At 40.8% G+C, this 23,169-nt stretch overlaps 1 protein-coding gene across 1 annotated transcript in view; it reads right to left on the bottom strand.

The window, feature by feature from the left end:
- Positions 1-6,562: 6,562 nt before the first annotated feature.
- Positions 6,563-23,169, bottom strand: part of TYR (tyrosinase) — a 41,349-nt gene continuing 24,742 nt past the window's right edge. The window contains exons 4-5 of the mRNA XM_058800187.1: positions 10,602-10,783; positions 6,563-6,786 (exon numbers count right to left, since the gene is read on the bottom strand). Coding sequence (XP_058656170.1) covers positions 6,563-6,786; positions 10,602-10,783 — 406 coding nt within the window. The remainder of the gene's footprint in view (positions 6,787-10,601; positions 10,784-23,169) is intronic.

Genomic DNA, 23,169 nt, shown 5'->3' with positions numbered 1-23,169 from the left:
TTTCAGGTTACAAAGTCATTTCAAAAGTGATTTTTTGTCCTCTGCATTGATGTTACAGGGAACATATTCATTTATTTGGAGAATACAGCAGGGGTGCTGGTTAGATATGAACTGGTGCCCCTGTCCTAAATTATCTCAGCTGAAGAGCCATTTGAAAATACTATTTGAACATTTGAAAAATTGAAACCATCTGAGGAGTACACACAGGTGATTCCTCACCTGTTCCTGAGTCTAATAATAAAATCTAATAAAAAGAATAATACCCACTTGCTGGTCCCACCAGCCTCTGAAAGCTGGGGAGCAGCTCTGCAATCCAGCCACAGCCTTGTTCGCTGCAGGGAACCTGGTGCTTTGCCTTAAATGTGCCCAAAAGCGCATGGCAGGCATGTGGATGTTACAGGAGGGCTGAAGAGTGGCACACAGGAATAATTTATAATCAATGTAACAACTTGGATTGTTTCTCCCGAAAACCAAACAGCATTTTTTGTAAGTAAGATGACTTCAAATAATCTGCATTTCTTATCCATCTTCTGACTCCTCCCAAATTTAATTCCTATTAATTTAATGGCTCCATAATTTATAATTTTCCTTTATGGTTTCTAGTTAGGAAATGCATAAGCATTAGACTGACCTTAATAACACTGTGCTTTCTAATCTGAAATTGTGCATTGTGAATTGGTGACTGATGGTCTGAGTAACCAGCAGCTTGTCTTCCTCCCCAAAACTGTTTTCTGATTTACCTGAAACTTAATTTTGTTAGACCACAGTTTCTGATCTCTCTACAGATTAATTTTGCAAACAAGCTTTCCTGTAACTTTTTACAATAGTATGTCTTTTTGTAGGAGAATGTCACCTTAATTAGGATGACTGCAGAGTTTTCACAATCTGTCTGTGCCCAGACTGCTAAACGCAATTTCTGAAGTGACAGCCTCCCTGCAGACATCCCTGCTTGGTGCTTTAGAGTGCCATGGCTCCTAGGATGAGACAAAAGGCCACCACTTTTAAGACCCAGTGTCTAGACTTTTAGATTTAAGCATATTTGTTTCACTAAAAGGGAAGAGTCTTTCTGATTAGAAGTGAACTGATTTTCTGAAGTAGCTGTGAGGAAGACAGAAAAGCCTGGTTTTCATTTTTGCTCTCAAATGAGAGTTGTTAAGAGTCTGATTCTTCCTGAATATTAATAAGAGGTTGATGCTTTGAAAGTCAGCCCTCTGGGTTAAATAATTGAGATCACAGACTATAGAATTAAAAGACTAAAATTAATTTTAAAGTAGCATCTCAAGTCCATGATGGTGTGAAAGAGGACATGGAACCTAAATTCTCTAGTGATCTGTATCTTCAGTGGTCACTGGTATTAACTGGCAAGATGAAATTTAAAGCAAAATGCCTCTGTTTTGACTTGAGAAATCTTACATTCCCTTGCTTTTGTTATAAATGACTGTAACATCATTCAGATGAAAGGGGAGCTGGAAAAATCTTTAAAGTGCCTGTCCACAAACATGTTGCACTACTCTTACGATTCTAGTAAGTGTACAGTTATTTCAGTATTTGTATTTTTGCTATGAGTATATGTATTTTGCTATCTGCTAATGAATGTGGTAGCTCTGTTACTCTGGGATGTGTGCAGTGCTTCAGTTTTTTAAAAAATCACATTTTCTCATAATTGCACCATTAAGTATTTCTGTGTACAAATACTGTCATTTTGATAATTTGGTATTTTTCAAGCTGTTTAACCATGTGTTTATTTCATACAGATCATCTGACAATGTAGTCAGTCTATGTAAATTTAGCAGAGCATCACCTTGCCAATCTGCCATAAATTTATGAGAAAATGGTCCAGGCCTTCAAGCTTTTAATACACCTTCATAGACAGGGGTTTTTTTGGATTTTTTCTTTTTTTTTTTTTTTTTATGTTATTGCCTTTGCATGAAGGGGTCATATGCAAAGAACTTAAGCTTTAGCACTTCTTCCAAAAATATGGATTTTTTTTTTTTTGTGGTGTGTATAGAATATTTATTTTTAATAGGTTGCACAAAGGAATGAAGGTGAGTGAAGACATTAATGTTGTAGATAATTTCCTATGATTAGTCACTGGTGGGGAAAAACAGAACCTGATTACAAGGAAAGTTGTACTTGCATGCAAGGCAAAGAAAAGCCTTGTTCATGGCCCTGCCCTAAGAGGCTCTGCAGACTCTTTATATTTGTGGCATTGCTGCCAAAAGTGCTTGGGAAGATGTACACCAGTTTGAAAATGTAGCACATTGAAAGGTTTGTGCTTAAGTTTTCCAAGAAACCAGAAGCAAATTCAAGCCAGAAACATTTTAACATTGTTTTGATTATGTGGAAAATGTGTGAAAATTTGTTGACAATATGTAATTGACCTGAAAATTCCTTTTTTCCTTATTATTGCCTGAAAATGTTTATTTTCCTAGAAAACAGTGAAGAAAAGCAGGGGGTTGCTTTTGTATACCCAAGTTCCTTTAAAATCCGTGTATACATTACTGTACATACACCACCATGTCTGTATCATCACCACTACTACACCAACCTCAAAACTGTGGGACAGTCCCGCCACTGAGCCCCCAGGGATCCCTTTTCTGGTCAGCTAAGACAGGGCAGTCTGGGAGGAAAGGAGAGGGAATCAGGTTTCATGAAGGGACATTATTGGAAGTGCTCAGCCACAGCGAGGGTCCAGAATTACTGTTTGCTGCCAAATTCTTGTTTCAAAGAGGATATTTTATCCTGTATATGGGGGAAGTGCTTGTTTTTCTACAAATTTTATTAATCTATCAGATTTCTAGAACTTTTTGGCATCATGTGAATACGGCATAACTGATGCTCTCAAGAGAGGAAGATAATGGACAGAACTCTGGGGAAATGTCCATTTATGAAATGGGATATCAGAAAGCCCTAATGGGTGGAAGATGAATATGCAGAAATAAGTTGATTTTGTAGTTATAAGAGTTATTTCATATCTAATTCAAAGCTTATTACAAAAATTACAGTTAGAGGCCATTTTTAATGGCAAGGTCTCATTGCTGCCAATTTTCAGCTCACTATGGAGACTGATTCAAAATTTACATCCATACACATGCGGGTACACAGATGGTGAATTACAGATTTAACTCAATGGAGGCCAGGTGCTAAAAATACAAATTTGGGTAAAATGTGGAAGGGAGAACTGAATGAAAAAAACTGACAGCTGTTTATTGTCTTGCCTTGACTAAATGTAAACTTTAACAGTCTGAGGAAGTAAGAGACCAGGCTAGGAAATTAAAAACTTGATAGAGGTAACAGTCTCTTGCAAAGGGCAGAGACATGCAAAGCTGAGTGCCTTATAACGAAGCTGTCAGGTATGCTCTAGGTTTCTTAATTTTTTTAGTGTGAAACATATTGATGGTGCTGCAAATACTTCCCTGGACATTTAAACTGGTGGACTCCTCATTTGACAGGTACTTTTGTACAAGCCTGACCTCAGTGCCCACTGGGTGAAGGTTTATGTGGTTGCCTGGTGTACATACACTGGATCTAGATTTTCAAGCACCAAGTACTGTAATGCCTGGGTTTTGGCATTGATCCTGTCAGGATAAACTCCCCAAGCCTGATACAGCTGCCTAATGGCAATGGGAAGTATCTTGTTCCAAGATGCCTTGGCCGGACAGAGGAAAAGGTAAAGGCAGGGTTTTGTTTAAACTCTGATCATTCTGATTCAGTGAGATCACATTGCAAGTGCAGCCTTGTGGAATTACCTCATTCCCAATTTAAAAATAAAATGCAGTTCCAGCTTCTCAGGGAAGCATTTATGAAGAAAAGAGGTCCTTTGACATTTAATTCAACTTCTTAGCACAGAAGTAAACACAGCCCTAAGCATGACCCTGAGAAGAAAAAGAGTTTGTCATTGCATTTGTAGCTTGCAGACAAGAAAGTACAGTGTCTCCTGGCACTGCTGGTGGCCAAGAAAACATTTAGTGCCATGGTGATGAATGAGGCCTCTCCTTTCTGACCCATTCAAAAACGTAGGTGGCTGGTCCAAGCTAAGATGCAAGCTCCCCAAAAAGCCAAAGGGAAGGCATGTCCACAGGACAATTTCTCCTGTCCCAGAACAGTTGCCTTAAGGTCGGTGCTGTCAGTCCACAGCTGGCACAGCAGTGTTTGCTTCCCATGCCAAAGGAACCTAAACAGCTTTGCTCAGAGAAGGGAAGCAGCTGGGGTTCCATGTGCTCAGAGTCAGATACCTCTCTGAAGGGGTTTGGCTCCCAGCTGGCATCAGGCCACTGGTCTGAGCAGAAACACCACAATGATGGAGAGAACCCGCAGGTGTTGCTTGTGTAAATTCTGTCCTAGTTACTAAGATGAATATACACTGTGCTGTCTATTCCTGGCCACAGACCACGTTGACTGTTGGAAGCAGGCCTGTGTTCTTTGTTCCCTCTCAAAGCAGGTGTGGTCTCCAGGTCATATGGTGAGTGGGAAAATTGCTTGGGGGTATGCCTGCAAATATGAAAGGGATAAAAATTCTCTTTCAGCAGTTAGAGCTAGTTTGAATTCTCTGTGATGAAACTTCCATGGGAAGAAAACAGACTGTTAGATCCTTCAGTGAAGACAAGGGAAAGGAAGAAGCCTGCCTGGGAATTGGTAAAAAATCTGGGCAGAGCATAAGCAGACTTTCACTAATAGGTCATGAGTTTGGTCACGACTACAAATTATACACTCCATGGCTTTGAGGAAGAAGAGCTGCCAAAAAGTAGGATTTAGAAAACCTGATGAGCCAAAGCTTCACTTTGATCCTTTCACACATGGTGATTTGCCATGGCCAGAGGGGGGAGGCCCAGGGAACACTCATGATCTGTGGAGAAGACATGAGGAGTTGAATCAGAAATGACTTGTTGACCATGTCTTTTGCAAGTGGGTGACATCTGGTAAAAATTAACTTGATCAGTGTGAAAGTGAAATACTATCACCATGGAATACTGAAAAGACCGAAACAAACTTGCTTGATTGCTTAATACAAGTTAGGATTTTTCTATCAGAACAACTTTTCAAAGGATGACATTGCTTTACTGACACTGAAATATTTTGCAAAATGGCACTTTTTTCACCAAGCATCTAATGAAACACAGGAATGGCATTTCTGTTAGGGCAAGCACCGAAGCAGGGGTCACAGCTCTGCCAGTCAGTCCCAGACTGCCACAGCCATTCAGACTGTCTCAAAGCTGGACATTTGGGACTTTTAAGGTACACAATTCCAACATATTCTGGTCATGTTCTAACTCCAGGACTGGGGACCCGAGAAGCATACAAGCTCCAGACTGCAATAGGAGACTCTCCCTGGGAAGCCTCTGATAATTTGCAGGATTTTCATTCTCCCTCCCTTTGAAGACCTGAATGGGTCTTTAGATCTTAGATATAACAGCCCCCAATTCCCCATCCCCCTGTGCTGCTGGCATGGAGAATGTAGAAAAATCTGGATTTGAGCCTGGGAAGAAGGGAGGAGTTGGGGAAGGTGTATTTTTTTACTATTATTATTATTTCTCATTATCCTATTCTGACTTTTAGTTGGCAGGAAATTAAAATTAAACTAATTTTCCCAAATGAAGTCTGTTTTACTCATAACAGTATTTGGTGAATGATTTCTCCCTGTCCTTATCTTGTCATGTGAACTTCTCCATGTATTATCTGTGCCATGCAGAATGAGGAGGGCAGTGATAGAGCAGCTTTGGTGGGCACCTGCTGTCCAGCCAGGATCAACCCGCCACACTTTGTTTTGTTACAAGTGGGTCACATTGTGGAATCGGTGCATACTGAGCAACCAATAGTCAGCCATAACGTGAGCAATCATTAGGTCAAGTGGAACAGAGCTGGGCATGGTGAGACCAGGTTTCCTCTCCTAAAAATCACTCAGCTCTCCAGAAAAATGCAAGGCATTGTAGAAGACAGCAACTAATAAGTATTTAAAGCGAGAAGTGGTTTCTGAGCTTCCTTTCTTCTGCTAATGGCATTCAGTCAAGGACAAACATTATGGGACATTATAGGAGCTGGAGGGAAAACTCCTATACCAGAAGAAAATTTGCCTATGGGACAGTCAGTCTGCTCAATCACTCTATATTTTGCTAACTGAACTAAAGGGTTCTTTTTGCTCTTACATTCAAACACGGAGTGAATGTAGCACCAATTATGCAGTCAGGCACCTGTGACTGTATCCATGTGCCAAACACATGGACTGGACAGCAGAATTAGAACCAATTTACAGTTGTTAAAAAGCAAATAAAATAGAATTATACATTAAATCCACCACACAAGCCAGTCTGGTTTCATAGGAGCATTATTTAATCAAGCATAGGAAATACACAGTGTTCTTTGGGTGGCATCATAGCTTATGTTGAATCTGGGAGATTTTTTTAGGAGTGGATCTGATAAGTTGCTACAACATTGGAGATTAAAAGAGACTTGAGACGGCCCATCCTGCTTCTGCAGCACACCTCAACAAGGTATTTGTAAACATCAATCAAGCACTGCAAGCTTGATTAGCACCTTAGTAACATGACTGAGTTACTGGAGGCCTCTAGAAATTGGACTGATAACTTATATTGTTGTAATCTTCACTTTCTATGAGCAAGGGTTGTATCTCCGAAGAAGTTCCTCCTTTTTTCTTCCGGCAGGCCCTGACAAGCCCTGTGAGCACGGCAGTAACAATGCCTCCAAACACAGCTGCTCCGACCAGCCAGGCCCAGATCTGACGGGCTTCCTGAAGATAGGTTGTCAGAAAGTCTTGGAAAGACTGAAGGGCTTGAAAAATCAAACAGAAAAAGAAAGATCATTTTACTTGATGCAATGCACTGTCAGTTTACGAAAGTTCTATGATAGATAATACTGGAAGGCTGAATATAAAGAGACAAGAGTGGTAGAAATTATCTGAGAGCCACAAATAGTTTTAAACAAATCTCTTCAGCTCTGATAGTCTCAATCTTCATGTCCAAACTGCTCCTCACGGTTTTGTCAAAACTTCAGACTGTAACCCAATAGTTTGATACTGTGTGACCAAAGGTCCTGCTAGCTCAGCATCCTCTGGCAGCAATAACTGAGGCAGAACACTGGGGAGAGTTTAAGGAAAGGTCAAGTTATTACAATGCCTACAAAATACTTACCCAGCCTCCAAAATTTGCAGGTCAGGAATTTCCTGAACCAGATGTTGTGTTGTTGTGTGTAATAGTCACTGGAGGATTTTTTTTTCTCCTTCCATCATCTTTTCAAGCTGCTCTTTGAACTTTTATCACAACTTTTAGCAGCAAAAGCATCCCTGCCTTAACTAATTCATTAACTACATATTGGGTGGGGAAAAATCTTCCTTTTACTGATTGTAAACCTGCATTCCACTTGCTTTGACAGTTCCTGTGTGGGGAGAGGCAGTAGACAACTATTCTGTGGTCATTCTGCACAACAAATCCTCTTTCTTTGGTGAATCCAGGGAAGCTTCTCGCTGGTAGATGTCCAGCTGCCTTCTGGCTTTGTGATATGAACTGTGTGTGTTTGTTTTTTATGCTATGGTTTAATGAGCTATGAAAACCCTGCCATACAGGGCTCTCACTTCACAGCAGATGCTGGGAAGAAACCTGTTCAAAATGCATCCAACAACGTGCTGGCTTGAATTTGAAAAATAATGATACTTGTCCACTTGGGCCAAGGAAGATTTGGAATCCACATTTCCCAGTTATTAGCTCTAAGACCATTATTAGCAGTAATTACTAGCTAGTAGGGAAAAAAAAGAGCACCTCTATGGGCACCTTCTCTGGGAACTCCTATGGTGGTTTATTTCTGAATGTTCTTTATGCATCTGGACTGATTTAGATGTACTCAACCATATTTAGAATGCTGTACCCCCAAAAAGGCTGTAAATGTCTTCCTGTTATCTTGCATTTTCACTGGTGCCCAGAAAAACAATCCACATATCCTCTTGGGTCATGGAACTTCTAAAAGCATGCTGTTACATGCATTGTGCTCTGAAAAGATGCTGCCCCCCAGGGCCTGGGTAAGGGGTGTAGCCAGGAAGATGCCTGACTTGTGTGGCCCTCTGACTACCCTCTATTAGTGTTCCAGGTGGATAGGGGGGAGACTGAAGGAGGAAGTCCCAGGGTAATCTAAAGGGACTTCAGGGCAGTTAAAGGACTAGGTGTTCAGGTAGTATTCTCCTGATTGATTCCTTCAGTGCTAGGGGAAAATACTGAAAGGAGTAGGAAAACTCAACAGATCAATACATAGCCAAGTGACTGGTGCCGTAGGTGGAATTTTGGGGTTTCTGTCCACAGGGTGGCTTACACAGCACCAGGCCTGCTCATGTTGGATGGGGTATACCTGAGTCAGAGGGAAAAAAGGATCATGGCCCAGGAATTAGCAGGGTTGACAGAGAAGTCTTTAGGCATGAAGGGGGAGTGGGATAATTGGTTTCTGCCATTTCTTGTGTGTTTGTTGTTCACTATATACTTCTGGATGTTCACAAAAAGTACCCGTGAGACTTCCAAAATCAAAACTAAAAGGATGAGCTAGGAGAGATTCCAGTTATGGAGTCCCTCATCTTTAAGGCATGGTTAGTTTTCTTTGCAGTGTTGAAAAGTTCCCAGCTCCTACAGATTTTATCCGTTTCCTCACTATTAGAGCCTGGAAAATCTTTTTTAATGGGAAGATTGCCAAGCACTGGAATAGCTGGCTGAGGGAATTAGTAGAATCATCATCCCTGGAAGTGTTCAAAAATCATTTGGATGTGCTGCTAGGGTATGGTTTGGTGGGCTTGGCAGTACTGATTTTATGCTTGGACTTCATGTTCATAAAAGTCTTTTCCAATCTTAATGATTCTGTGATTCTATATAACTCTTCCCAGTGTGAGAGAGAGATTTTCTGGGCAAAAGACAAGACTGCATCTGTAAATTTATCTGTTTTCATTTCTGAAAGAAGGAAAAAAATACAGAAAAATCTTAATCCAGGTGCTGAAATATAACTCTTGAAACAGCTCTTAACAGACTTCTTTGGACAGCTATTGTTAGGTGGTGCCATTAATCTTCCAAATCTGTTATTGATGCTAACTCTTGTTTGTTTTGCTCAGAGCAGCTCCCCTACACTGTGACATGTGCCCTGGAGTCCTGAGAGATGGATTTCCACACACACTGACACCACTTCTGCTTCAGCACTGTCATACATATAAAAATAAATGCAGCTGCAATTAAAACTATGTACTCTTACACACTGATTTGCTTTGCAGTGGAAAGCAGAGCTACAGGCATCAGTTTTTCCTCAGGGACACAACAGCAATATAATTTAGCATTAAAAAGCCATTTTGTCATTGGATTCTTTCCAAGTTTTATTTCTCATCTTCTTTTTTAACCAGCCTCACCATGCTCAGTTTAGTCCTACTTCCTCTCTTCTAAGTTGCTGGTACTGTAACTCAGAACTGCTGCTCTTCACAGAGTCACAGAATCACCAACATTGGAAGAGACGCCCATGGCCATCTAGTCCACCTGTCAACCCAGAACCACCAAAATCTCCCCCAAGCACCCACTTTCTTTAAGAGCAAACAAGACAGGTTTTGAGAATAGGGTTGGGCCAGATCTTGTGTGTCCCTTCCTCATTCTGTCTTGTTCTCTTCCTCTGCCTTAGCACTTCTTCCTCATCTGGAAGATCTGCAGAAATGCTGCCTTTTCTTGATGACCGAGATCTTTTCTACTGACTTTTTTTTTTCTTTCATAAATGTTTCCTACTTGTCCAGTACTTCCTGTTTGCCAATCACAGACTTTCTCTTCTCCTAAAGAAAATCTGTATTCATACACTGGAGTGAGAAAATCTGTGTCTGTAATTTGAGAGTCCAGCCATTTTCCATTTGTAACCAGTTCTTCCCTTCAGATAAGAAAGAGTTTAAGCTTGCTTCTTCTCAGTGAGATTACCAAGGGGTTGAACGACATCTGAGGATTATCTGGGCTTTCTGAACAAGGTTGAATTTCATTCATTGTGTTGATGTTTCAGAATAATTGAGGAACTACTTTCCTTACCCCTGTTAAAAACATAGGCAGAATTTAATAGGATTTCCTTTTTCTGAGGACTATGTGCTCCCCTGGGTAAAGGCAAGAGTCCAAGAGAGAGCAAAAATTAAGTATTGGATGGTAAGTATTTTACCATTTCCTTCCTCTTGCAGTAAAATTTCAGGATTCAGAATTCCTGAAAGTCATGGTATTTGCTACTTTGTCTGAGTTGTACAATTCTAGCAATAAGAGGAGTTTAAGAAACTAATGTCTGATTAAGAAATATGAGAAATATGTATATGTATTTCTGGTCTTGATCTGGCTGTTTCATCAGCTTATATTCCAGCACCTGGACTAAGTATTTTCTGCATCTTATTCCCCAATCTGTCCATACATCCAGGATTGCCCCATCTCAGGTGCAGAATCTTACACTTCCCCTTTCTTGAACCTTATACAATTAGTGATTGCCCAGTCTTTTAATGTTTCTGAAAAAATCTGGAATTAGAAGGATTTTTTATCTTCTCATAAAACAGACATATTCCAGGTTATAGGCAACAAATTTTACATTTCCCCTTTTACCCAAAATTATGACATTACCTGGCTCTTGCAGATATTCATAGTCATACCCCAGCTCTCTTGAGGATTTAAAAAATTCTCCATTTCTGTAAAGAGGGATGAAGGGGACCATGTAATTTTCTCGATTGTGCCCAATTGGTGCATTAGCTGCTGGGTACACTTCTAGCATGGGCCTGTGTCTTCTTAACCATCGTTCAAAAATGCTGTGGAAGAGAAAGTATGTTAATTAATGATAGGAATTATCAGAATTTTTCTTCTTGAAGATCAAAAGAAACTGATGGCTTTTTAAAAAATGCTGGAGACAGAGTTGCATGCAATGTCTTGTGTTTGTGTGTGTAATGCTTTCCAAATTTCCGAATTTGGGGCTATCCACTTCAGTGCTGAGCTCCTATGCAAACCTACAGAAAGCAATGCCTGTGCTGCTGCAAAGAGTCTGAATGTGCTTTGAAATCCCATAAATGTAAATCACTCTCTTTCTGTGCTCAGCAATTTATGTGGTTTTGAGTAATAGAGAGAAATTGATTAAAGGCCTCAGTCCTTCTTCCTCACTCTGAAACATTTGTAGCTAGTTTTGAATGGTCTTTTTCTAGCTGCTCTGTCCTGTTCCTGTTCCTCTAATTTCTTAGCAAGGGTTTTCAATGAAGTATGAGTTACATCATGATCCTATGGATATCACCAGAGGAGTGGAAACATGTGAGGAAGAAGTGATAAGCTGACAAAGCAGGTCAGCTGTCAGTAAAGTGTCTTCTCCAGCCAGAGCTTCTTCACTGACCTTGTCTGTTGTTTACCACATTCCTCTCTCCCAGCTGCTGTGCAGCTTTATTTTACCTCCTCTTAAATATGTTATCCAGAGGCGCTGCCACTGTCAAGCTCTGGCCAGTGTCAGGTCTATCTTGCAGCCAGCTGGAACAAGCTCCATCTGGCATGGGGACATTTTCTGTCACCTGCGGGCAGAAGCCAACCCTGTAGCCCCCTAATTGCCAGAACCTTGCCATGCAAACCCAATAGAAGCTGTTCCCCATGCCTCCAGCCTCAGCTGCTCCATTCCATACTTCTGCTCCAAAATTTCTTCCATTAGCTGTCTGTCACCACAGGGCTGTGTGTCTTCTCTTCAACTTGGATGCAGAAAGCTTAAAGGCTGCAGTAGGGGAAGCGTATAGTGGCATTTTCAGCTTAACTACTGAATGTGTTTGGAAAGCAAAACTAAGAACCTTCCAAAACATTCTCAGTTCTCCTCCTTTGAGCTTTTGTTTTTGGTCAACTCTTCACTTTCAATCCTCAAACCCTTTCTCTGATCCCTTTGTGTTTATTCACCTGAATGTTCCAGGTTGCAATAGAGAAGGTGGGAAAATGCTACAGGGCAAGCAGATGCAGGTGTCTTCTGCATGAGGAAAGAGGACTCCATACTAAATCCAAAGATACCGGTGAGAGGTAATTATCAACATTAGGCTCAGGGAGGCATTTCTGGATTAATTTATTATAAGGGATAGAAATGGTCTAAAGAGACCTGTAAATTGTGCTTTAATGGAGATCTTAGCTCAACAGTTGCTCCTCCCCAACACTGGCCACTGACCAAAGGACATGGACTTCCCTCCCCTGTTCCACCCCTAGCTGTTGAAGGACTCAGGTTATCTCAGAAATACAGTTCCTAAATGCAAGTGCTCAGGGGTGTGAGGATCTCTGCAAGTTATCAAGGAATTCTTCCAGCAGATTTCTACCTCTTATTTTTGGGCAGAAATATCGATATGCACACTCTGCATAGTCTACCAAATTAAAGCCCTCTCATACTCATCAAAATAGAGGTAGGGCCAAAATCTTTGTTCTCTTTTTAGGATCAAAAACTCTAATAAATGAAAACATGACTGTGATCATATATCTTGTCTACCCTATGCAATGCAGGTATTAATTTTGAATAAAATCTTCATTTGTGTCTCTCTTCTTCAGTTAATTTCATCAATCCTGTCTGGAAAAACTCTTACCTGAATAATAATGTTTAGTTGAAGCTTTCAGATGGATAAGTTTAAGCAATATGAAGGCCTCAGCTGGTGCTATCTCAAGAAAGTTTGAACAGAAACTCTGTAATCTTTGGAGAACAGCATGAAGAAAATCACTAATCAATAAAAAAGATATAGAATATAAGGGAATAATTAAGCTTGAGGAGGGGTGGGATGTGGAAAAGTGTTTCACTCCAGTCTTTTCCCTGCCTGGCTTTTACTCATGCCTTGGATAAAGTACCCTGACTATCAAAGTTTTATTTCCCTAGCAGTTTGGATGGGATCTGAGATAGCTCTTCTCTGCAGTACAAGGTTGTTAGGGGTGCAGAGATACTCTGGTTGTGGGAACATGGTAATATTTTAAGGCAGAGGTGGGTCTTGGATGAAGTTTTTAATGTCTGGTGATGATCCGTACCCTAACTTTGGAATGCTCAATCTGAGGTACTTCCTGGGGCCTGATTTTTAGAAAATGCTGAGCAGTCACAATCTGAAAATTCAGAGGGCTGATGTGCACAACTTTCAGAGCTAAAACTCATCATTTGCCTGAAATAGCTTTGCAAGAAATGCCCTGAAATGCATCATTATTGCTGCATGTGTTAAGTGTTGCTGTTGCATAAGAGCTTTTAATAAGAATCCTTAAGCCAGTAATCCTTCAAGCAGAGTGCAAATGCAAAGCATTTCCATGGAAATGAACATACGTACTTTTGGATTCCTTCTTTTGGGTTCCTCTGCAGTGTGGTTCCCACATGAGGTACCAAACTTTGCTTAGCAGTAGCAGGAGTATTGAATTGCCTGCCCTTGCAGCTGATCTTTAGATTCAGATGTGATCATATGCCTCTAAATCCTGATGTGATGAGTTTTGCTGAGGCACATGATGTGTTGCACAATTCATTGGGTTGTTTGGGAACAGTTCTCTCCATCTGCTGGCACAAGATCTTATCACCCAGGCTGAAATCTCTTTCATTGAACATATCTGTATGTCACCACAGGAATCTCAGAAACATTCCTTAAAGCTTTAAGAGTCACATTTTCTTCTACTCCCTTCAGAATAGCTAGTCATGTGCGTTCATCTCGTAGTAGACTTTGGTTTTTTGCTTTGGGTTTTATATGACACTTTGAAAGATTAGTATCATATTCTGCTTGCTAATAAAATGATTGGGTGAACTTGCATTTATTATTTAATTTAGAGGCTCCTTCCCAGCTTGTTCAGTAAGATGGACTCAAACCACTATTTTTTTCCTGGCCAGATAATTCATGGTGATATGTGTTTTCAAGAGTGTTCATGGGATTTTTTAATTTTGCATGAGAAAATTGACAGATGTAGTATATCAGTAATATTTTTTACATGTACTTCATCTGTTTGTATTCCTCCTTTTAAGGGGGCACTTCCAAGGGCATTGCCGTTTCCCTTCCCTCATATTTTGTGAGTTAGGGAAGAAGAACCTTATTCTTGCTTTTCATTAACAGTTTCCCAGCTTAATGGAAAAAGAAACTCCCAATGGCATCCAGTTGGGGAGAAAAATCCATGGACAGGGTACACCTTCAGCTGTATTTCTATTGGTAAAGCACAAATGGTTCTCCTTGGGCACCATAAGCCATTTCATATCAGAGAGTTACATTTTATGACTCCCCAGCCAAGTCCATTAAGTCCATTAATCCATTTTTAAGGAAAACTGAAATCCTGAAGTAGCCTATGGCTTTTGCTGTCAGCCAGGTAGTGACACTGGCACAGTGTACCTGTCCTTGGGGACTTAATTGAAAAGATTTGGGAAAAAAAAAAGTGTATTTGGAGAAAGTAATCACACTCTCTTTTGTTTCAGAGTACTGTGACCAGTGAATCAAACATTGTAGAATACCCTTTTTCTTCAAATAAGGTGCTTTCTCCAGCCCTGGCTACATTTAAGGCAGTTAGCATCAAAGTTTTTCTCTGTCATGCAGGGCTGTCCTTTCCTGAAGGCAAAGAACACATCTGAACAGCTGTGATGGATCACTGCAATTCTTCCATGTGTCTTGATCTATAGAGAGTTGTTTAATCCAATAACAGGCGTGTGGTTTCCACGACAGAAAGAAATCAGTGTTCCCATCATCAGATGTTGATCTGCTTACAGTAGGCAGAAGTTTTTCTTTTCTTCCCCAATGCAGTCATGTAAGTTATTTTCCTTTAGCATCTTGAACATGTGTGGTTATTTCCTGTTCTTTTCTCAGGAGCTGCAGCCTTGGAGGAGCCTAGGTCTGCAGAATTAATGCTACATGCAGAGAGACAAAATGCTGAGGTAATTAGCTGGTGCCTTCATGGAGTGACAAAGCTCCTGGTAGAATACCCAGGTTTGTGGCAAAGCAGCAGACCGTAACTCCCTCAAATTGTTCATTATCTTGGCAAACCACTGCTTTTATGTTCTCTTCGTATGAACCTCTGCATCCTTCCCTGGACCTGAGAGCCTAACAAAGCAGGACCATGAGGTAAGGGCAACTTCAGGGCCATTTTATTCCATATTGCCTCCCTTTCTTGCCATAATTTAACTAAAGGTAACAAAAAGGACATCTAAAGTTCAGATCAAGCTCTGCCATATCCAATCTCCATACTAATTCTGTGCCAAAAAAAAAAAAAAAAAAAAAAAAAAGAGCACTGGACTTAAGTTTAGTGGAAAGGAGAGAAATCTCTGGCTCCTGCAGAAGTCTCGTTGGTTACTTTTTCTTCCTCAACATCTAGACAAAGGGAGCAAACAGATCAGTAGCTATTTGTATAGCTGGAAGTGATATTTTCCAGAGGCTTTTTTAGCATTGAAATTCCAGCTAGACTAGCATCACTTGGGAGATGTTGGCAGTGCTATGGGAGCAGATGGGATGTGAGCATGGTGGGAAGACAAGGAGGGATATAGGGAAGTAGAGAAGAGCTAACCAAAAGTTTTTGGGAATTTTATTCAGAGAATGGAAATGGAGAGAATTCAGCCTGGGATAAGCAGCAGTAAACCATAAATCCATGAGGATGATAGGTCTACCTAGAAGGGTCCCAGGCAATCAAAGCTTAAGAAAGAGAAATTTAAAATGTGGGAAATAACTAAATTAAATAGAGGTTAGTCTCCTGATAGCCCCTAATATTCTTTGTATTTCCTCAGCAGCAAGCAAAATTGACTTGGAAAGGGTAGTTTTTATTTAAAGGCATTGGGCAGATAAAAAAAAAAATTCTGTGTAGATTAGAGAAAAATTTGTTTGCATTTGGAAGACTTCATTCTCTTGAAGAAATCAAAGTGCCCAAACTGAATGTCCTAAATAAGAGGCCCAAAAACTGAAAGAGATTGGAGACCAATTTGAATTTTGGAAGATGCCCTGTCACACATTTAGTGCTCAGAGAGGCTCAGTCTCTCTAAAGTGCATTTCCAAAGTAGAAATAATTTTCTAGTTGGTGTAATATCAAAGTAATTACTAGATTATGATGATCAGCACTCTGTGCAAAGATTATCTTTGTGGTAGGAAACAGAATTTTAATATTGCAGAATGGGTTGGTTTTAGACACCTGAAGATAAGGCTCAGGTTTGTATTTAAACCTTGGAAAAATTGATCATGGGACATGATAAATTCACTGCCACTTAAGCTCTGATTCAGTCATAGGCCATGTTTGATGCAGAAACAGCTAAGGAAAGTAATCGGGTCAGAAGGATTCCCAAAAAGCCATAAAGGCAAAGAATATTTTTTCTGCATATTGGAAAATTCTTTGAGACTCTTGCAGGACTCATTTTACTCTACACAAAACAGGCAGGGAGTAAAAATAACTTCCCTAAATTCACACCAGCCACACTGTAGGGGAATGGGACCTCAGCTCTGCGGCCAGTTTGTATCAAACTGTGGTACCCCTAAGAGTTAGGTTACACCACTGCAAAGCATGGAGTCTCAATTTTACTTAAATTTTTTCTGTATATCTGTATATGGGTCACTGTAACTGCTGATAAGCTTAATACTTGTGTGTACCAGCTTTAATAGGTTCCAAGTATTGGTGTGTGGGAAAAGGTAATAATAACGCCCACCTGGTATGTAGATGCTTTGTCAGTTTAAATTTTTCATTCAGGGAAAATATACTTTGCTTTTGCAAAAAATTTTAGTGTGATATGGTGAAAATTAAAGCCATCTATAAAAGACATGGATATATCACTTCTATTTAATTGTGTATAAATAGACTCAAGTGTTTTCTTTGTTCTGCTCCACACATACCAGGTTATACAAAATGAAATTAAATGAGCCATAGCCGAAAATTAATTAAAAAACCCAAACAAACAAACCCACTTTGGTTTAATGAGTGATGGGAAAATAGGATTGATTTGAGGATGATTAAAGAAAGGCCACCAATATATATTTTCTTACTGAAAGTATGAATTAATATTATTTTATGAATAATATATGCAATGGGATTATAACTAATGAAAGGATGAGCCAAGAAATAACTGGGTTTATGCTGCCAGTGGGAAATTCCAGGCAGAGTATAAAAGCATTGCTGTGTGTAGGCTGGGTTCCTTCCTACTGTTCCAGATAGTGTTGTGCACTCTGAAATAGATGCTGCTCACAGGAAGGAAATCTTAAAATCTAGAAAAAGCAAGTAAAAAATAAGAGTTGGCATTTTTCTTTATCATTTTGCAAACTGTCCTTATAAGGGCCACACATTCCTAAGTGTGCTACAACAGTCATGGGCAGAGGTACTCTTGAGTGACTGAGTGTAAGAGGGGAAACCAGACTTTAAATATCCATTTCTAACATTGAGGCATTGACTCAAAGTGTAAATTCACTTTCCCTTCAGGAAAATATAACAGAAAAATTAAATCCTGTGTGTTTTACCTCGCAATGAAGGTCAGCTGGAGACAGATGAAGGGGGAAGAAGAGGGTGCAGTTTCTCTGTATGAATTTCTGTCACACAGCAAGGAGCAAGAGTGGCATTGCAGGTATGCCCAGTGGAGGACTGCAGTCACCTCATGATCCCTCTGGGTCCTTTGCACTGGAGGGCACACAGTACAGATTTCCTCCTGCCTCCTTGCCCTCACTTTCCTTGTAAGCATTTGCACAACGATGCCATAAGCAGGATTAAGGAACTGGTTTGCTTTAAAACCAAACTTCCCCTTTATTTTCATTTGTTCTGGGATAGTTTAGCTGAGATAAAGCTGTGGATCTGATTCATTATTCTTTCGTGTGATGTCCAGTACCAGCACAAGGGATAAACTGAGGTGAGCATCTCTGGGCAGCACTAACTGCCGAGTAGGACTTTTCTCCTTCCTAACCTATGTGCTAGGTCAAACTGACTTAGAGCAACATTGAAATTGTGCCCTCTGTTTCTCAATAGCCTGAAAAAACTTTGCCTCAGCTGAGCCTGCACTCTGTATTAATTACTCAGCTGCTAGACATCTGCTTTGCAATCCACTTATAAATTTGTCAGGTTCAAATCCAAAGCCATGTACTTGGTTGTGCCAGGTTTGACACAGAGACTTTCATTCCTCATCTCCAGTTGTGAGACTGAGGCAAGGTCAGACTGACTATGTCAGAAGGAATACAGAACATTGTTGCTTAGAGCTCATTTATACAATTTATTTCAGTATCATGAGATCTGACATGATGTAGAAGAAATCTGGCAAGCAACATGTATTTGCATTTGGAAAGAAAAGAAAAAGGAAATAAATTAAAGAAAGCTGAAATGCCAGCCCAAGGACTGTGATTACACAGTAGTCATCACTTTAAAAGTTGGCACTAGTCAGCTAGGATTGCAAAGTCACCTCAGGTAATTCCCATCCCAAGCATTTGGGAGAAAGATCAGTGCTTCAGTCCTGGAAGAGGTGCTGATGCTGAGGCTGTAAAGTCAAGGCACTGTACTGTTTGCCAATGTGTGCAGTTATATTGCAGTATTCTTTTTTGTTCTTTTTGTTTTAAGTTGGCTAAAGACACTACAGGGACTCTCAGGAAGGTTTTAAACAAGTTACACTGTCTGATTAAAAATTAAGATGCTGCCCTCAATTATTGTGAAAACCCATCCAAAGTGTTTGAGGCTGTGTCTCCCACTGGTGAATCACTGCTGAGGATTGCCCTGGGTTACAGTGCTTATTCTGTCTAGTCCCAGCTCCTGGAGAACATCCAGGGGCTTCCATCATCAATTCCAAGCTGCAGCATGCAGCAAGGAACTTTGGACATCTTTGCCTCTTCCCCAAACCCTCGCAGCACCTCTGTGAAGCTACTCCTGTGCCAGTCCCTGGGCCAGCCACCAGAGACACCTGGGCATGTATGTATCTCTATATGTATAGATATTTTCCCATAACAGGCCTTCATCATGGTCAGCCAAACAGGTGAAGAGGATGAGACTGTTGGTGCCATTGGAATTTTGTGTGAGTGTTGTGTGTGTGAGGTTGGGAATACATGCTCAACCTCAGTACTGGCTGCATCTAAGAACATGAATGGATATTAATTTTCAGGAAAGGTCTAGCCTACTTCATTTTTTTCTCTTTTCCCCATCTTCTGAACAAAAAGTGGAGATTTTTTTGCAGACTTGAGTGGAATATATCACCTGAAACATGGAGGCACAATGTGCAGCTGACATAAAGCCCCTTCCTTTTTCAGCAAGGTTGCAGGCTATCTCAAGTAATCAAGTAATATTCTCTGAGTGAGATATAATAACAAACAGTATGCTGACACCTTCCCACCCACTACAAAGTACCACCAGAGCTGGGCAGCCATGTGACACCTGAGGATCTTGGCACTGCTCTGCTTCGCAGATCTCACCACAACCATTTCATCTTCTTTGTTCTCACTGCACAAACTGGATATTTGTTCTCACTGCACAAACTGGATATTTAGATATTTAGATAGCACAAACAGATAAAGGAAACAAGAGGGAGGGAATTGAGAAGGGGTAGTCTCATACAACCAATCCCACCTAAAAGAAAACCAATCCTCTTTTGCCTATGTCCCAGTTTCTTGAAAACCTCGAGGTTACTGCCGCTGCTGCATTCATAGAATCGTATAATATCCTGAGTTGGAAGGGACCCACAAGAATCACTGAGTCCAAGTCCTGGCCCTGCACAGGACATCCCCACCAGGTGCCTGAGAGCATTGTCCAAAGGCTTCTTGAACTCTGTCAGGCTGGTGCTGTGACCACTGCCCTGGGGAGCCTGCTCAATGCCCAATCACCCTTTGGGGGAAGAACATTTCCCTAAACTAGGGACCCATTTCCTGAGCTTCTCCTTTTTGAACCTAGATCTTGCCTGACACAGTTCCATGCCATTTATGAGATATTTTTTAATATTTGCCCTACCAATGTGTTTTAGAATTTTTTTCCCTAATCTATCAAACACCCTCAACATGTTTGTAAGACTAAGTGAAGAGAAGGGTCTTCATACTTTCGATCTGACACTTTTCCTCCTTATGTCAAACGACTTGAGCTTCCACAGCTATTTGGAGAAAATTCAATTGGATCTCCCATTGCTGCTTTGCATGTTTATTTGGCTGCAGAGGGCAATATAGCTTCCCCTCATTGCTCCAATAATCATGCAGTCCTCCAAATGTTTCTCTCCTAGAATAAAAAATGTCACCAACTCCTTAAGCCTCTCTTGTGAAAAGAAGCTGCTCAAGCACCAGAGTCCTGCAGACAATTCAGATAGAATGATCCTGGGCAGAGATGACTGCTCTCTGTTCCTCTCCCAGAGAGGGCTGCTGAAGTCCTGCAGTTCTATTCCCCATTTGCTATCACAATATCCTTTGGTTACATTGCAAACTGCTTAACCTTCCCAAGAAAGTCATGTAGCTACCTGAGGCTTCAATTCCACTGCATATAAGTCTGGGCTCCCCTGCCACAGAGCCTAACAAGCTGAGCAGTCCTGTAGCCTACTTTCCCAGTAAAGAAACCTTTCTGAAATATTACTGGTTTTGCCTTCTCAGAAAACTGGATAGAATGAAACAAGTGCTGAGCCCAACTTTGCTGCTATATTACCATGTAAAGAGCTTTATTTCAATTAAAGAGGAAGATAATGGATAAACTAAGCTTCACACTAAAGACAAGAGCTGAGTATCTGAGTGAGCTGACTGGAAAAAGTGTGTAGGAATCTGTGCAGAGGAATGTCCATATACTCTAGCATAGGACTAGGTAGTGCCTTAGCTTAACCCAGTTATTGGCAAAATAATCTAATTCCTGTGAGAGCTTGTTCTGTACCTCTGCGGGAAAGAAATGAGATTAAATGAGGATTAGCTACACTGAGATTTCGTCAGATATCTGATCTAAACTCTGTTGCTTTTCTTAAACTCTCTTGGCTTTTCTTAGTCAAGTCAGCCTTTGTTTAGCACAATGTTGTAAATAACTTTTCTGAGGTACAGGAAATAAATTATTTTCCTTAAATGGCTGTCATCATGTGTGTTGTTTCACCCCTTACTGACAAACCAGAGTAATGTTTGGCTAGAGAAATTTGTTTTCCATTCAGATTTAGGTCTCCAATACTGTCCAACGCTGCAAACCCCAGGTTATAGATGAGACATTATGGGGTGTCCTGTGTGCTTTGTAAATAAGGAAATAGAAATGCAACCCACCATGTGCTGTATTGGAAACAGAAGTTAGCATTTGATTGGATGTATATCCTGTATTAAATTTCTCAGATTAATTTTTGCCATGATTTGATGCTAACACAAAAACATCACTTGAAGTCAGAGAGAGTAAAAAAGCCAGCTGCTCCAAAGTTTAATAACTACTTTTCCCTGAAGACAAAGATAACAAGCAGATTAAAATGGATAGCTGTGGAGGTAGCTGGACTGACACCATGGAACCCACTTTTGTTCTCTGCAATTCAGTTCTTTTGAGACTTAAATATTATCATTATTGAGGTTCACAAGGGCATATAATACATAAATCACATCTATGGAAGTGAAGTGATAATTTCTTTTGATGAATAGGAGGTAGCTACATGTGGGTGAGAAAAGTACCATGTTTTCTTGTGATTTTTTACAATTTGAACAATTACATCAGCTGTTATTGCAGAAGTGCTGCAGGAAGGAAATGCTAGCTGTCTGCATCAGAGTTCATTTTGATTGCTGTGCCGCAGGGAGCTTCCTCCTCCTCCTGCATTAAGAGAATAGGTGAAGACTAACCCTGCAGCTCTAGTGAAGTTTCAGGGTGGTGTAACCTTTCCTTTTAAAAACCAGTAATTGTTTGCAAAATATGTGGTGTATGGGGTGATCCATTCAGTAATTGTGTTGGGTGAACTAAAATCTTGCAGTAAGATTGATATGAAACCTGCACTTTAAATGGGACTCTTTGAACTGAACCTGCTATATAATAGACTTTTATGAACAGAATGGATCATTACAAACATCTAGCCTGAATAATGGCATGGCAGGTGAGATTGCCAACTGCTGTATTTCACATATGATGCAGAAAATGTCTGTTTAAGCTTTCTCTGGTCATTCCCCTAAAGCAAGGTGGAGCAGCAGCACTGTAGGTTATATGTATGCTTAATCAATATACGCATAATCAATAAAAAGAATATTTATCTCCAGAGCCTGATCCTTGTCATTATTTCTCTGTGTGTCTGCCTCTGTATGGCGTATCTTTGGATATCCAGAGGACTTACTTCATGTTACTTTAAATGCAGGTGCACCCTCAAATGTACTACACATACTCAGTCCCCCTTTGTCCACTGGAGCAGGGATGCTCTAAACCTCTACTCCTTCACTTCAGAATCTAGCCGTGGTCTGTGTTAGATGGCAGGTGATGTGACCCTCCAAGGCTGTTCCTGCATCCCTTTGGGTGCTTTGCAATTGCAACTGCTCAGGCTTGCTCAAGCAGATGCCCAGCTCAGTATCTTGGTGTATGATTTGCCTTTCAGCCCCAGACACCGCGATATCAAAGCAGAGATACTGGGGATCTGTTTCTCAGCAACACCCCATCCTTCCCACTTACACTCTGCTTTCCATGGATAGATTTATGTGGTATTTCACAGGAGATGTGAACTCACTCTGCCCACACACTGAGCCCACTTTGAGTGAGTCAGCTCCATTAAACAAGCTGAGTAGCTCTGGATAACATGCTACAAAGCCTGAGAGGTTAGGAGGGAAAGGTTAGCAGCTCTTCTTGGTCCAGAAGAGGGCTTGTGGTAAAAGAGGGAGCGTGTGTCCTCCTGCACATTTGCAGATATCCCCAAGGGGAAACAAAATCAAAAATGTAGAAATTTTCTTTCTAAAATCTTCCATGCTCGAGTTTACCCCCACCTTCTGTACTTACCTGCTCTGTATCTCATACTTGTTGTAGGAGTTTGTGTGTGCCAATAAAGCTTGTGACCCAGAGTCATTCCTGGCCCACCCTCATCCCAGAGATTCTGCTGGAGAACAGTTTTCTTCCTCAAGGTCCCTTTTGATAGAACAGATCTGCTTTCTGTGTGCAGGGGCTGCTGTAACAAGGTGAATTTTTAAATACCAGGGAAGGATGAGAGCTGGGCTACCTTGCTGCTGTGCCACAGAACCTGCTGGTGGGATCTAGCTGTGCACGCTGATCAGAGCTCTCTTCCCAGGATATTGCTAATGGCAACCTCTTGACCTGCCTTTGTCTAATAGATTTCAAGTGGCTCCAAGCCGTAGCTCATCCAGCT

The sequence above is a fragment of the Ammospiza caudacuta genome, chromosome 2 (assembly GCF_027887145.1).
Source record: "Ammospiza caudacuta isolate bAmmCau1 chromosome 2, bAmmCau1.pri, whole genome shotgun sequence".
In the NCBI taxonomy this organism is placed as follows: domain Eukaryota; kingdom Metazoa; phylum Chordata; class Aves; order Passeriformes; family Passerellidae; genus Ammospiza; species Ammospiza caudacuta.
Note: the sequence above shows the minus strand (reverse complement) of the source record. Positions and strands in the feature narration are given on the sequence as shown.